The sequence below is a fragment of the Aplysia californica genome, unplaced genomic scaffold (assembly GCF_000002075.1).
Source record: "Aplysia californica isolate F4 #8 unplaced genomic scaffold, AplCal3.0 scaffold00725, whole genome shotgun sequence".
Classification (NCBI taxonomy): domain Eukaryota; kingdom Metazoa; phylum Mollusca; class Gastropoda; order Aplysiida; family Aplysiidae; genus Aplysia; species Aplysia californica.
In genome coordinates, this window is record NW_004797995.1 from 101864 (window position 1) to 114162 (window position 12299).

At 41.5% G+C, this 12299-nt stretch overlaps 1 protein-coding gene across 1 annotated transcript; it reads right to left on the reverse strand.

Moving 5' to 3' along the window:
- Nucleotides 1-1180: 1180 nt before the first annotated feature.
- On the reverse strand, nt 1181-2128 carry LOC101850367 (uncharacterized protein K02A2.6-like). Its single transcript, XM_005108836.1, has one exon. It carries the CDS (start codon nt 2126-2128, stop codon nt 1181-1183), a length of 948 nt encoding a protein of 315 aa, XP_005108893.1.
- Between the last annotated feature and the right edge of the window lie 10171 nt (nt 2129-12299).

Genomic DNA, 12299 nt, shown 5'->3' on the forward strand with positions numbered 1-12299 from the left:
TCCACTAGTACCAGGTAGTCATGTCCCTTGTAGTTGCATAGGTCAGCACCAACCACCTGGAACGGCCGCTCAGATAGAGCTGTCGGGGTTAGAGGTTCGCTTGGTTGTGCTGGACGTTTCCGCTGGCAATGGTCGCATCTTGAGACGACTTCCCGTATCTCGGAGCTGAGACCAGGCCACCAAATGGAAGATTTGACCCGTTCTCGACACTTCGACACTCCGAGGTGACCGTCGTGGATCCTGCTTTGCATCTTCCCTCGCATTGCCTTGAGGATTACGATGCGGTTACCTGTGACGAGTAGTCCATGGACTTCGCTCAGTTCACTGGAAACTGCGTAGAGGTCGTGAGCTTAGGACTTGACGTTTTGTATGAATTTTGGCCAGCCGCTTCTGGTGTACTGTATCGCAGCACTGAACGCTGGATCCTGTTGAGACTTGTTTCTGATTTCATCAAGTTTGCTATCCGTGGCATCCCATGACATCTGGATTGTAGCGACATGAGCCTCGATTTCTTCACCAAATTCTTCAGGCTCGGTGCTCACTACTGGACTTCGGGACAAGGAGTCTGCGACAGTCATGTTTTTCCCTTGGGTGTATACTGCCTTTCCGCTGTAGCGCATCATCCTCATCAGCATCCGTTGGCACCGAACAGGTGCATCAGTCAGTTCTTTAGAGTTGATCAGAGGCACAATGGGCTTGTGATCGGTGAGCAGTGTGAATGACGGCAGACCGAGGAGGTAGCGATCGAACTTTTCGCACGCCCAGGTGGCCGCCAACAGTTCCTTTTTAATCTGAGCGTAGTTCTTCTCCGCCTTAGATAAAGTTCTGGAACAGTAGGCCACTGGCTGAAGATCACCCCTGTCCTCCTGGAGGAGAACTCCCCCCAGTCCGTAGCTGCTTCCATCAGCGCTTACAACGACAGGCTTCCTCATGTCGAAGAAGGCGAGTGTTGGAGCTGACGACAGCAATTTCTTGACTTTAGTGAAGGCAGATGACTGCGCTGGAGTCCAGGCCCACTCAGCATCGTGATTCAGAAGATTGGTGAGCGGCTTCATGACTGTTGACAGATTTGGCACAAACCTGCCCAAATAGTTCACCATGCCGAGCACTCGTCGCAAGTCTGTAATGTTCTCTGGCTCTGGCATCTCGGTGATGGCGCTGACCTTGGATGGATCTGGCCTTACACCCTTCCCGCTAATGATGTGGCCAAGAAAATCGATTTCGTCCTTGTCAAACTGCACTTGGATTTTTTCAACTTGACCCCACGCTCCTTTAGCCGCTGGGAGACTTCCTTCTTCAGCTTATCATGTTTCTCCTGACCATCCGTGTGCAGCAGGATATCATCCATAAAGCACTCTACACCGTCTATGCCCACTAGAATGTCTTGCATCGTACGCTGAAATATCTCAGGCGCAGAGGTGATTCCAAAGCAGAGACGTCTGTAGAAGTACCGACCGAACGGTGTAATGAAAGTGGTCAGCTTCGCGGAGTCGTCGTCCAGTGCCAACTGCCAAAAGGATGAAGTTGCATCAAGCTTACTGAACTTGTTTGATTCGCTGAGTTTGTACAAGATGTCTTCTTTGGTGGGCAGCATGAATCGTTCACGCTTCACCGATAGGTTGAGCTTTTTCAGATCTGTGCAGATTCTAACACTACCAGACCTTTTTCTGACCGGGACCATCGGCGCGCACCAGTCAGTTGGAGCGCTGATCTTCTCAATGACACCTGCGGCTTCCATGCGGTCTAGTTCAGCTTTAACTTCGTCCATGAGTGGAATGGGAATCCGACGTGCGACGTTCACAGAGTATGGCTGTGCATCGTCTTTCAAGATGATTTTCACTGGCTCGCAGCGTATAGGTTTAGGTCCCACATCGCCAAACACGAGGATGGCGGAGTCTATTCTGTCTCGAGAGATCAGTCCCAGACGAGCTGCGGCGTCGCGACTGAGAAGACAGTCGGTGTCGACGTCAAGGACGAAAACACGGAACGCAAAGTTGCGATTGTAATGCTGCGTAGTCGCGATAAATTCCCCCCCGCTCCTTATAATTCCACCAGGACTGCGAAGAACTGCAGACGTTGTTTTCAGCTTTGGACGAGGACTGAGACGGTTGTAGACGGCCTTCGACATAATCGAAACATCGGCCCCTGTGTCTATTTTGAAGGATGTAGCTCTCCCTCCAAGGTTCAGTGTAACGCGCCATGGTGGCTCGCTAACTGCGCGAAGTTTACATTCGTAACGATATTACTGTCCGAGTCTTTGTCAACAGCACCTAAAGAGAACGAAGGAGTTTCCGATTCAGTGATTTCGTTGACATTGCGGCTGCTGCTGCGACAGACAGTTGCGAACTGATTGTGCTTGCCGCATTTCCTGCAAGTTTTCCCACGCGCTGGGCAATTGTTTTGGGCATGACCTCTTCCATAGTTGCCGCAGTTAGAGAAAGTTGATGGTGATGCAAGGCTGCCTCTGTGTTGTGAGTGTGTACCTGTTCTTCGGCCGCCTCTACCCCTGGGGTGAGCAGGCGACGAATATCCCCTCTGGCCGTAGCGCACTGAATCCACTGTGACTGCTGCACCTAGCTGACGTAGGCTACTGACCTGACCCTTTACGAGCTCGAAATGGCGAGCTGTATCGATGGCTGATTTCAAAGTAAGAGTTGCCTCGAGTTGTAAGCGCTGTGACAGTTCATTGTCCAGTACTCCAAGGACGAGCTTATCCCTAATGGTTTCATCTCGGTCCTTAAAGTCTGCATGTTCTGAAAGCTCGTACAGGGCTCTAACATATTCTTCTATCGTCTCCCCATTGTTTTCTGCTCGTGCACGAAACTTTGCTCTTTCGTGGATAAGATTCCGCTTGGGGACAAAGTGAGCGTCGAAATTCTCTAAGACAGTGTCAAAGTTGTCCCTAGGATCGTCACCCTCGACGGGAGCAGGGAACGTGAACGTGTTAAATATCTGTTCAGCTTGGCGTCACATAGAGTAAATTAATGAACTTGCTTGAATTGCCCCGGTCTCTGCGCTCAGTTTGGTGGCTGTGCGGTATCATAGCATACGCTGTCGCCACTCGGGCCACTCGTGAGGTTTGGAAAAATCAAACGGTTCAGGAGGCTCGAAATGAGGCATTCTGACACTTGTGACACGTCATCCACTGACTTCTGACACCATGTAATGTTAGTATACACACAACTGTAAACTGGAGAGACGAACACACACGACAGCAGGCATTCTAATAATGAGCCCGGGTGTAGTGTCTGGCTTTTTATGTTGATCCCCGAAATGAGTAACATTAACCAAACGCCCATGGCATACGGGTCGCTTACGTCCCGTGATTAAAAAAGAGTAAGGTACAATACGGTGACTACCGTGACAATAATAATATGCTTAAAACACATAGACAAACAGCGAATTTTTTTTTCGTGTGGGGACATTAATGCAAAAGACCTTCCACCACCACCCACTAACTTCGATGACCTTAAACATAGAATAACAATAGCAATCAACTCAGTTGATCGTGATACGTGGAAACGAGTCAGGGATGAACTCCTTACTGCATTGATGTTGCCTGCGCTGCTGGTGGTGGTCACATGTAACATTAATTGTGAGATATGGAAAAAAGTTAATTGTGAGTACATATTTTTGTGACTTGGTTTGGGTTTTCTATTGCGTTACCTTATAAAGTAATGCGTAATGAACAGTTTCATTCTTTTTTTATCACCCTGTAAAATCACAAATAACTCAATCCTCACCAGAAGTATCTGCATAGGTGCATTATTATTTAAACATAAATTTAATTCACCATTGAACATTCGTAGCGTGTTATTAGAAATAGCTCAACTTAGACAAATTCTCCTTGCCAGTATTTGTCGAGTAACTTTTACGTACACAATGGAGGGCAAATCTGTAAACACATGATTGAAACTACAGCAATAAACCTGATTCACAAAAATTTTATATTCGGTCAGCCTGACGAAGATGTACACGCGAAACAGTTCTCCCATCACAAAAGGATAGATAGGATATTCATTAGATTCACCAAAAACTCCTGAATGTTTATGGTTTAGAATTATCTTTGGAATGCCAGCTGATTGGTAATTAGTGGCCTTGAATCTCAATGCAGTGTTATTTATGGAATTTGTTTGTAGCTGAACCATTACATCTCCAGTAGCTGTTGGAATCCCTTCTACCAGAATGATGCTTCCATCTCGCAGTCCACCAGGAATGCCGTACTTCAGGCCTATGACAGGGTTACGGATGACAGTTTGGAACAACAGAAAGAATTCACTAGAAGGGCTGATGCCAGGAAAAACTTGATTGACAAGGCCGTCCTCAAACACAGTGCATTCTGTGAGTTGGGCTGAAACGTGTGTCACCAGCATTCCAGAGCAAAAACGGTTCATGCAAATAGCTAAACAATCAGATCGAGAAGTTACAGAAGTTCTTTGCTCCTGATGTATGACAATCATGCTATCTACTCGAACGACTGATTGCTCGGTCTCACTTGAGCAGGATGCGTGGGAGCGTCCGATGAGTGTGAGCCAGTCGTGATGGACTTGAAACAGAATCAGGCTTAGGAAGAGTAAATACCGAAGATCATTTGTCTGAGCCATATTTGCTTGAATTTTAGTTGATCTCTGTACATTCCCTTGTAACTGTTTTACGGCTGAAGGGAGAGCTGTTGGACAGATGGGAAAAGAGTTCTTAAGCAATTTCACCGCAGTCTAGAGATTCTGATATAACAACAATATTTATAATAATAATATTGTGATTAAGATTAATTTGCTGTAATTTCCCTGTTGTGTGATAGTATCATTCCGTAAAGAGAGCTGTTATCGTGTTATTTAGATAATTGTTATTGGTAAAGGTAATGTTCAGCCCCAATTTTTAAATAAGTTAAAATGTCTATCGCGTTTTGTCACGGTTACACCCATGTTGGGCTTACAGACGGTGTAGACCCAGGGTGTGGGTCGTAGGTTAAGTATTTCCACAGAAATAGCTAATGTATAGCCTTACCTTTAGGTATGCAGTAGCACGCGTATATCGCTTCTGCTGATGCAATTAAAGACAGTCAAACTAACAAAATTAGGTTGATGGGGGCATGGAACCCCTACCCCTCACTCTTTCCCCTCCTTCCCCCTTAAAAAACTCCTCAACAAAAACAAACACCACCACCCCCCCCCCCCCCCAGAAAAAAAGAAAAAAAGCCCGAGAAAAATGAACAGCAATGCTCTTTAAAAATTTTGCAAGCGATTTTGTTTGAGTTTTGCCTACTGTTTTCCTTCTTTTTTCATTTAAGCATTTAATTATCGTGTCAAAAAGAGGCACCGAGCTATGTATTTATCAAATTATTAATATTCTTGCTAAAACAAACAAATAAACAAACATTCTACCGGGGAAACTGAAAGCAGAAAAATCAGTTCACGTTGTGATGTGCCTGACACTAGCTTAAGTTTGCCGCTGACGTCTCGCTACTTCAGAATTACAAAGTTCTGTGTGTTTGATACCTAGTTTTGAGAAATCTGATGTCAAAAGTTTTGAGTTTCACATTATTATGTCAAGTTTTTTTTCAAATCTTTGAATAGCTTGAAAACACTCCATTTTTTTTCCTCGATTTTGATAGATCAGATACTACACTTTGCATTCTGACCTCATGGTCTTAGTAATTGAGAACGGCCAAAATTGTCTGAAACTTTGTAATTTTGAGGTAGCGGATGTCTGAGCGAAGGTTTCGGCTTTGAAATCCAACTGTGCCATGCTTCTGTACAACACTTCCTTTGTCTATGCATCTCTGTCATGTGCTGCTGTAATTCCTGTCCTGACTTTGAAATTTTAGATGATTGTCCAGTCACAGAAATAAAATCGTTAATGCAGTATAATCAAATTTAAACAAATAAAATAAAATGAACTACCACTTGTCCCAAGCTTGGGGAAACTTGAAAAATTGCAGATGGCTCAGTAATTTTTTATTGGATCAACGCTTAATTTAGGCACATGCTAACTGAGTTTTGAAATTACGTGATAGGTAACTAACACAACAAGAGCACCGAAAGCAAATCTCCAAACTCAACAACGCTTTGGAATAAAACACATAAAAATGCTTTTCAGAATGTTAGCAAAGAAATCTCCAAAAGATGCATAAGCCTTATTTTGTTTTTAAAAAAAAAAATATCAACCCAGAAGCTATAAAAAATAATTATGTTGTGCTGTCAAACCAAACCACTCTCAGATGCTATGTTCATTTTGAAATATGCGACAGTCTGTCCGAAAGTAACAAGAACGGGAATCAGCCTAAAAACTGGCAATCCTGACAACATGGATGCAGTGAAACAACAGTATTGTATCATTGTTAACACTTAATTTATCTTTACCAAAGACAAGCTAGGTTGTACGCACACACAGAATCTCCGTAAATACTCAGCAAATGTTTGTGCATCAGTTTTGGCGATTCGTAAAGTTTAAAGAGCATGAGATATGAGAAAATATTTTCTTTCGCGAACTCCATCTTATTTCCTCCGCAGCGCAAATTAGTATCCTTTGTTTGCGAAGTCACAAAACAATCCAAAGTAAGGTCACATGAAACTGATTCGAGAGGAGACATGTTATAGATTAGTTACGGGTATTGTTTTTATGACTGAAATCAGTATCTTAGCGGCTAAAGGACAAAGTTCTTCCCCCCCTTGTCCGCCCTCGTACGGAGATATTCTTTAAAATGTCATTGCTTTAAAGTTAAAGTCATGATATTTCACTATCTCAGAATTACAAAGTTCTGTCTGCTCGGTATTTAATGTTGAGAAATATGACGTCAAACATTTGGAGTTTTACGATATGTCAAACTTTTTCAAATGCAGGTCTTTTAACCTTTTGTCCCAGAATAGAATAAAGTAGGTAGAACATTTGTGAGGCAGGGGCTCGTGAAAATACTGAAATTTAAGAAATTGGCATTTTTCTGCCAGTTTGGCCATTTTTATCGATTTTCTTTTTTTTTTTTTTTTTTTTGCTGAACACCTTTGTTGTCAAATTAAGAACACATTTCTGGATGAAATTTTTGGTTATTTTTCAGTTTTCTAGGACTTTAAAGCTATGGAACTAACCAAACTTTGTTGAACATTTTCTCGCGAATTCTATTTTTGAAACCAGGCGTTCTCACCTTCTTCAATCTCAAATATCTTGACTTGCATTCAATATAGACAGGCATTTTTTCACTGATAGCAAGACAAGTGAACAAGCTTTAAGATGATACCAATAACACATGCACAAAAGTTGACGAGCGCCTGATTCTACCACGTCATGACACATTTTATTTCTGATCTCATGGTCTAAGTAATTCAAAACGCCCTAAAATGTCTGATAAAACTTTTTTTATATTTTGAGGTAGCGATTGCCAGAACTAAATCTGCTTAACTGCTGATTACGCACGTCAAAAGTATACTATTTATCTGCATTTGTCTTCTATAAATGTATATTTATTCGAGTTTCACCAAGTTTGAGACAGCAGATACAAACGTACCTTTTACTTAAATATCCTTTGAGTGGCCTAGTGTGCTCTCCCTCTCAACCGTAACACTACTGTTTTCAGTCCACGCACACTGACGTCAACTATCCTTCTCCAAACGAAAGGCCCTAAAATATTTAACGGTTCTCAGTCACGGGTCCAGTACCCTTATAATTAATAATTCCTGCTTTCAACCATTGTCTTAGCTTGGTCGATGGGTACTAGCCTACGGCGTTCACTTAAAAAAGTGATTTAGAATTTGCGCTTTAGAATAGATACTGGTTTGTCGGACGGATGACTAAGCACTTTTTGGAAATAATTCAGGTTTATAGGCAAGACCGTCACCCGATGAAAGCAAAGCCTTGCCTTGACCTCATTCGATCCCGATTTCATTTAGGAGAATAACTGACATGTCAGTGTAAGGCTCTTGCTTTTGAGATTCACTTGTGGATCATGTTCTTGGCCACTCTGGAGTTGTCAGTAAAAATACTGGGTGATCCCAAAAGAAAACTGAACAACTTTTTTGCAAATATTTTCCTTCACACCAAAGTTTTGTGTCTCAAATTTGTGCAAAACATTTTAGAGTCAAAAGGAATTTGTCTGATATTTGATTTAGATAAATACATTGAATAGTTTTTCTCTACATAGCGTGTTAAAAAGAACAACCCATTGTCAGCTATGTCCCCAATTTTGTAGCCTAATTCACTAGTTCGCCTAATGCTTACCACTAAAAGTCCCAACGATTTGGCCTTATTGCAAGCTGCAATAATCTAACAGACCAACAGAAGTTTGAAGATCGTTTTTCTCAAGTTTCCTTTGCCTGCTGAGGTCATTGTTAAGATCAGTAAAGAGTAAAGAGATTTTTGTATTGAATATTTCCTCACCACCAACTCATTTCTTAAGTTATGCACAGAAAAATATTAACGTGTCCTTAAGGCCTCATTTGATGTCAAGGGTGAAAATGGTCTATCTGTTAAGACCTGTAGAGAATCAGAACTAAAAATTCCCAGAAAAAATGACAAACTATTGAAACACACATCGTTCGCACCCCTTTAAGCGTCACCACGGTGCAGCACTCAGTAGATGAGCCCCATGAGACGTCTTCACGTAGACAATGTCTGCAGCTTGGACTTTCCTACATCCTTACTGTAAGGTGTACAGTGTGTGTGGCTTTGAGTACTGATGGTTGTATGGATCCTTGTGCTTGGGCACCACTGAACATTACGAACGACGCGTTGAAATGTGTCAAGTCAAAAAAAGGACATATAGAGCTCTGATTCTCAGAATTTCAGAATTGTACATTTAAAAATACTCAGTTAAGGAAAAGAAACACTGTTTACATTTTACAGGGATGGAAAGATTAAATTTTACAAAGGAATGGAATAGAAAAAAACAACCATTCATGGCTCTCCTTACAAGATCTTTTAATTTGGTGCATTTTGCGTTTATATGTTTCCCTTTCCGAAAAAAAATTTCTTTACGAATTTTATGTCAAATAAATTCCTTTTGGATGATTTATTTCTGTTTTAATTAATTTAGTACAAATTTTATGCGAGATATTCAGGAAACAGTAGTTGTTTAGTTGTTGTTTATTTCATCATCCTGTGTATTTCTTTCTGTCATTGCTTTATTTCTGCTTTTTTTACATACCAAAGCGTATACTTAGTATGAGGGGGGTTCAAGAAGTCTTTGGTCTAAATAGGAAGGAATAAAGATAGAGCTTTGTAACTGGGTACGCATACTTTTATTTTTCTGCATAGTCACCATGCAGAGTAACACATTTCTGTTACCTCTCTTTGACCTTCAAAAATCCTTGAGAGGAAAATGACCCAGAATGGGCCCCTAACCAGTCTTCAACAGCTCGAATGGTGTCATGGAAAAATGTTATTTGAGTGATTTTTTTAAAGATTTGAAAACAAAAATAGTCTGAGGGGGCTAGGTCTGCTGAATAAGCTGGGTGTGGCAGGATTTCAAAGCTGCACTGTTCTGCCGTCTGGACTGCTTGTTGTGTGCCCTGTGCGCAGGGGTGTTGTCATGTAGTAGGAGGACCCAGTTACGAGTTTTTGGACGCCTTATTCTTACCAATTCAGACTTCAATCTCCTGTGACTATTTTTCTATTTTGCAGGCCGTCAGTCATGATGATACCTTCACAATCCCAGAAACACGACAGCATGACCTTTCCACTTGACAGTGTTACAGTTGCTTTCTTTGGTAACGGAAAAGACGAGGTTTTCCATTGTATGCAGGACATGTTTTTTGTTCTGGATCAAAATGATACACCCATGTTTCATCCATAGTCACCATGTTTTTAAAGAAATTTGTGTCATTGGACTCAATTCAAAGGAGATTTTTGCAGGACTCAACCTTCTTTTTCTTTTATTCACTGGTCAAAAGGCGCCCCCCACCCGCGCAGACCAGACACCTTATTCATATTAAGATGATCATGGAACATCGTATAACTGTTAAAGAGCGTACAAGTGGAACGAGACTTAGTGTAGGGTCAATTGAAACGATGTTCCATGTTCATCTTAATATGAATAAGGTGTCTGCGCGGGAGGGGGGTACCTCGCCTTTTCACCAGTGAGCAAAAGAAGCAGAAGGTTGAGTCCTGCAAAACTCTCCTTTGAACTGAGTCCAATGAACCAGTCCCTTTACTATGGATATATTCTCTTCAGTTACCACAAATGATGGGCGCCCTTCACGGTCTTCATCCATCACGGACATGAATTCGGATTTTAATTTTCTTACCCAGTATGTCACTGTATTAAAACGGGGACATTTGTCACCATACACTTGGGCCATTTCCTGAAAGATATCCAAAGCTGATTTTCCTTGCATGAGTATAAACTTGATAACTGAACGATATTCAACATGCTCCATGCCACATCTTCAGCAAAGAAAAATAAAAGTTTTTGCGCATTGTTTCTTTAAGCACTGTGGCTAGTGCCTTATTATTGTCGGATTATCTTTAAAAAAAATGTGCATGGTGTGTTCCAAAGATATTGTTAAAACGCTGGTGAAATTTCATTACTTTACAATGATGTTGTTTTAGTAGAGGTTTTACGGCGCTCGCAACTGCATAAGAGGGCATATGAGCTCCAGAAGATTAGAGGTATTACAAGAGAGTAATAAAACATAAAAAAGAAGGAGGGGAGATAAGGACGATAGATGTTTGATAAGAAAGACGAAGCAAACCACACCAGAGCACCCGCCAACCAATGATTCGTTCCCACCCAGACCAAAGATTTATTGAACCCTTCTCGTAAATTAGGCACATTCTGTAAGCATATTCTCTCAGCGGCTTTTCGGATCATATAATAGAGATAAGCAGTGTGTTAGATATTGGCTTTAAAATGTTTTACTTTAAGAATAAAAACTTCCTGAATATGTTTTTCTAAAGATTTTGTCACGACATAAAGAAAATGTTGAATTTCAAAAAAAAATTTCTAGGTAAATGAAAATGATATCTGGGCAGCTCCTACTCAAAATTTGAAGTTAATCCGCTGACAAACCTCAAAGAAGTAGTGAAGAGAGTGAAATGAGCATGTTGTTTTGAGAAAAACTCAGAAAAACACTTAACTAAAATTACGTAAAAATCCAAAGTTTCTAAATGCAATGTTACTTTGTCTACAATGCAGTGGGAAGCAAATGGGCAACTTGTGCACCAAATAGTTTGCAAACCCAATGACTGTGACTTGAATAATAAGAAAAACTGGTGAGGATGCGCAACGTCAAATATAAATTTTCATGACTATTGCATCTTAAATTTAGTCAAATCATTGTCCCTCCGACATACAGAATTGTCCCTGCATCAATCTGGCATCTCCTAATCCATACGTCCCTCACCTTCTCATCCACTCGGCCTAATCCTCTCAACCTCCCTCTTCCCTCTTCCTCCCCTCCTCCTCCCCGCCTCCTCCTCCTCCTTCTCCTCCACCCTCCCTCTCCTCCTCCTCATCCTCTGAACCTTGTCTGCTTTGTGTAAACCCTTGTCGAGTCTATCAGCGTCTGTGGTGTAACGATTAGCTATTGGTTGTCGCACGCCAAAGACCTGCTTTCGATTCCTTAGGAGGGAGAATCTTCTTTGAGTATCTTAGTATTTATGCAGAAATATTATATTACTCCTAATCCAGGTTCGTCTCGGCAGGCAGGTTCAGTAGCCAGCCACCTACATGGCTTCTCCAATATTCACACAACCGCAGTGGACCAGCCACAAGATCTGTAGAAAGACTACTATAACTAGCAAATGTAGCAACTCCACTGCACACATTCAGCAAAGCAGCCAAATTAGTCTGCTGTGTCGTGACAATTACTAGACTTTTAGACCAAATCCCCAGAGGTTTGGTTGGCTATATTAGAGGCCTAGTTCGGCACGTAAAATATTAAAGAGGACAAAACAAAATTACATGGTTATATTGCCACTGCTCTTGGTGTCAAAACGGTTGAGGAGGTTCGAGATATCCTCACCCCCCCCCCCCCAAAAAAAAAAGAAAAAAGTCGCAGAAAAATACAGAACATTAAAAAAGTAAAAACAAGTTTCTCCTCAAAGCTTTCAGCAAATCGAAAACGCAACAAAAAATAATGAACTTTTAATTCTTATCGGACTGGAGGTCAGAACATCGATAGCCTTACTACAAAAATTAAACAGACACTAAAATGAAACTTTTTCGGTCCATCTTTCAATCAGACATTTGCAGCATTTTCACTTAACATAATTTTGGCGACCTCTGAAACTTTGCTGAGGCTATTGTTTGTATTTGTGACTCATGCTCTCAAGTCGACACATCTTAGGTGCAACTTTCTTTTTTGCAG

Excerpts from the sequence above, each read along its gene's own strand:
- LOC101850367 (XM_005108836.1), bottom strand. The coding sequence starts at position 2,128 with ATGTCGAAGGCCGTCTACAACCGTCTCAGTCCTCGTCCAAAGCTGAAA.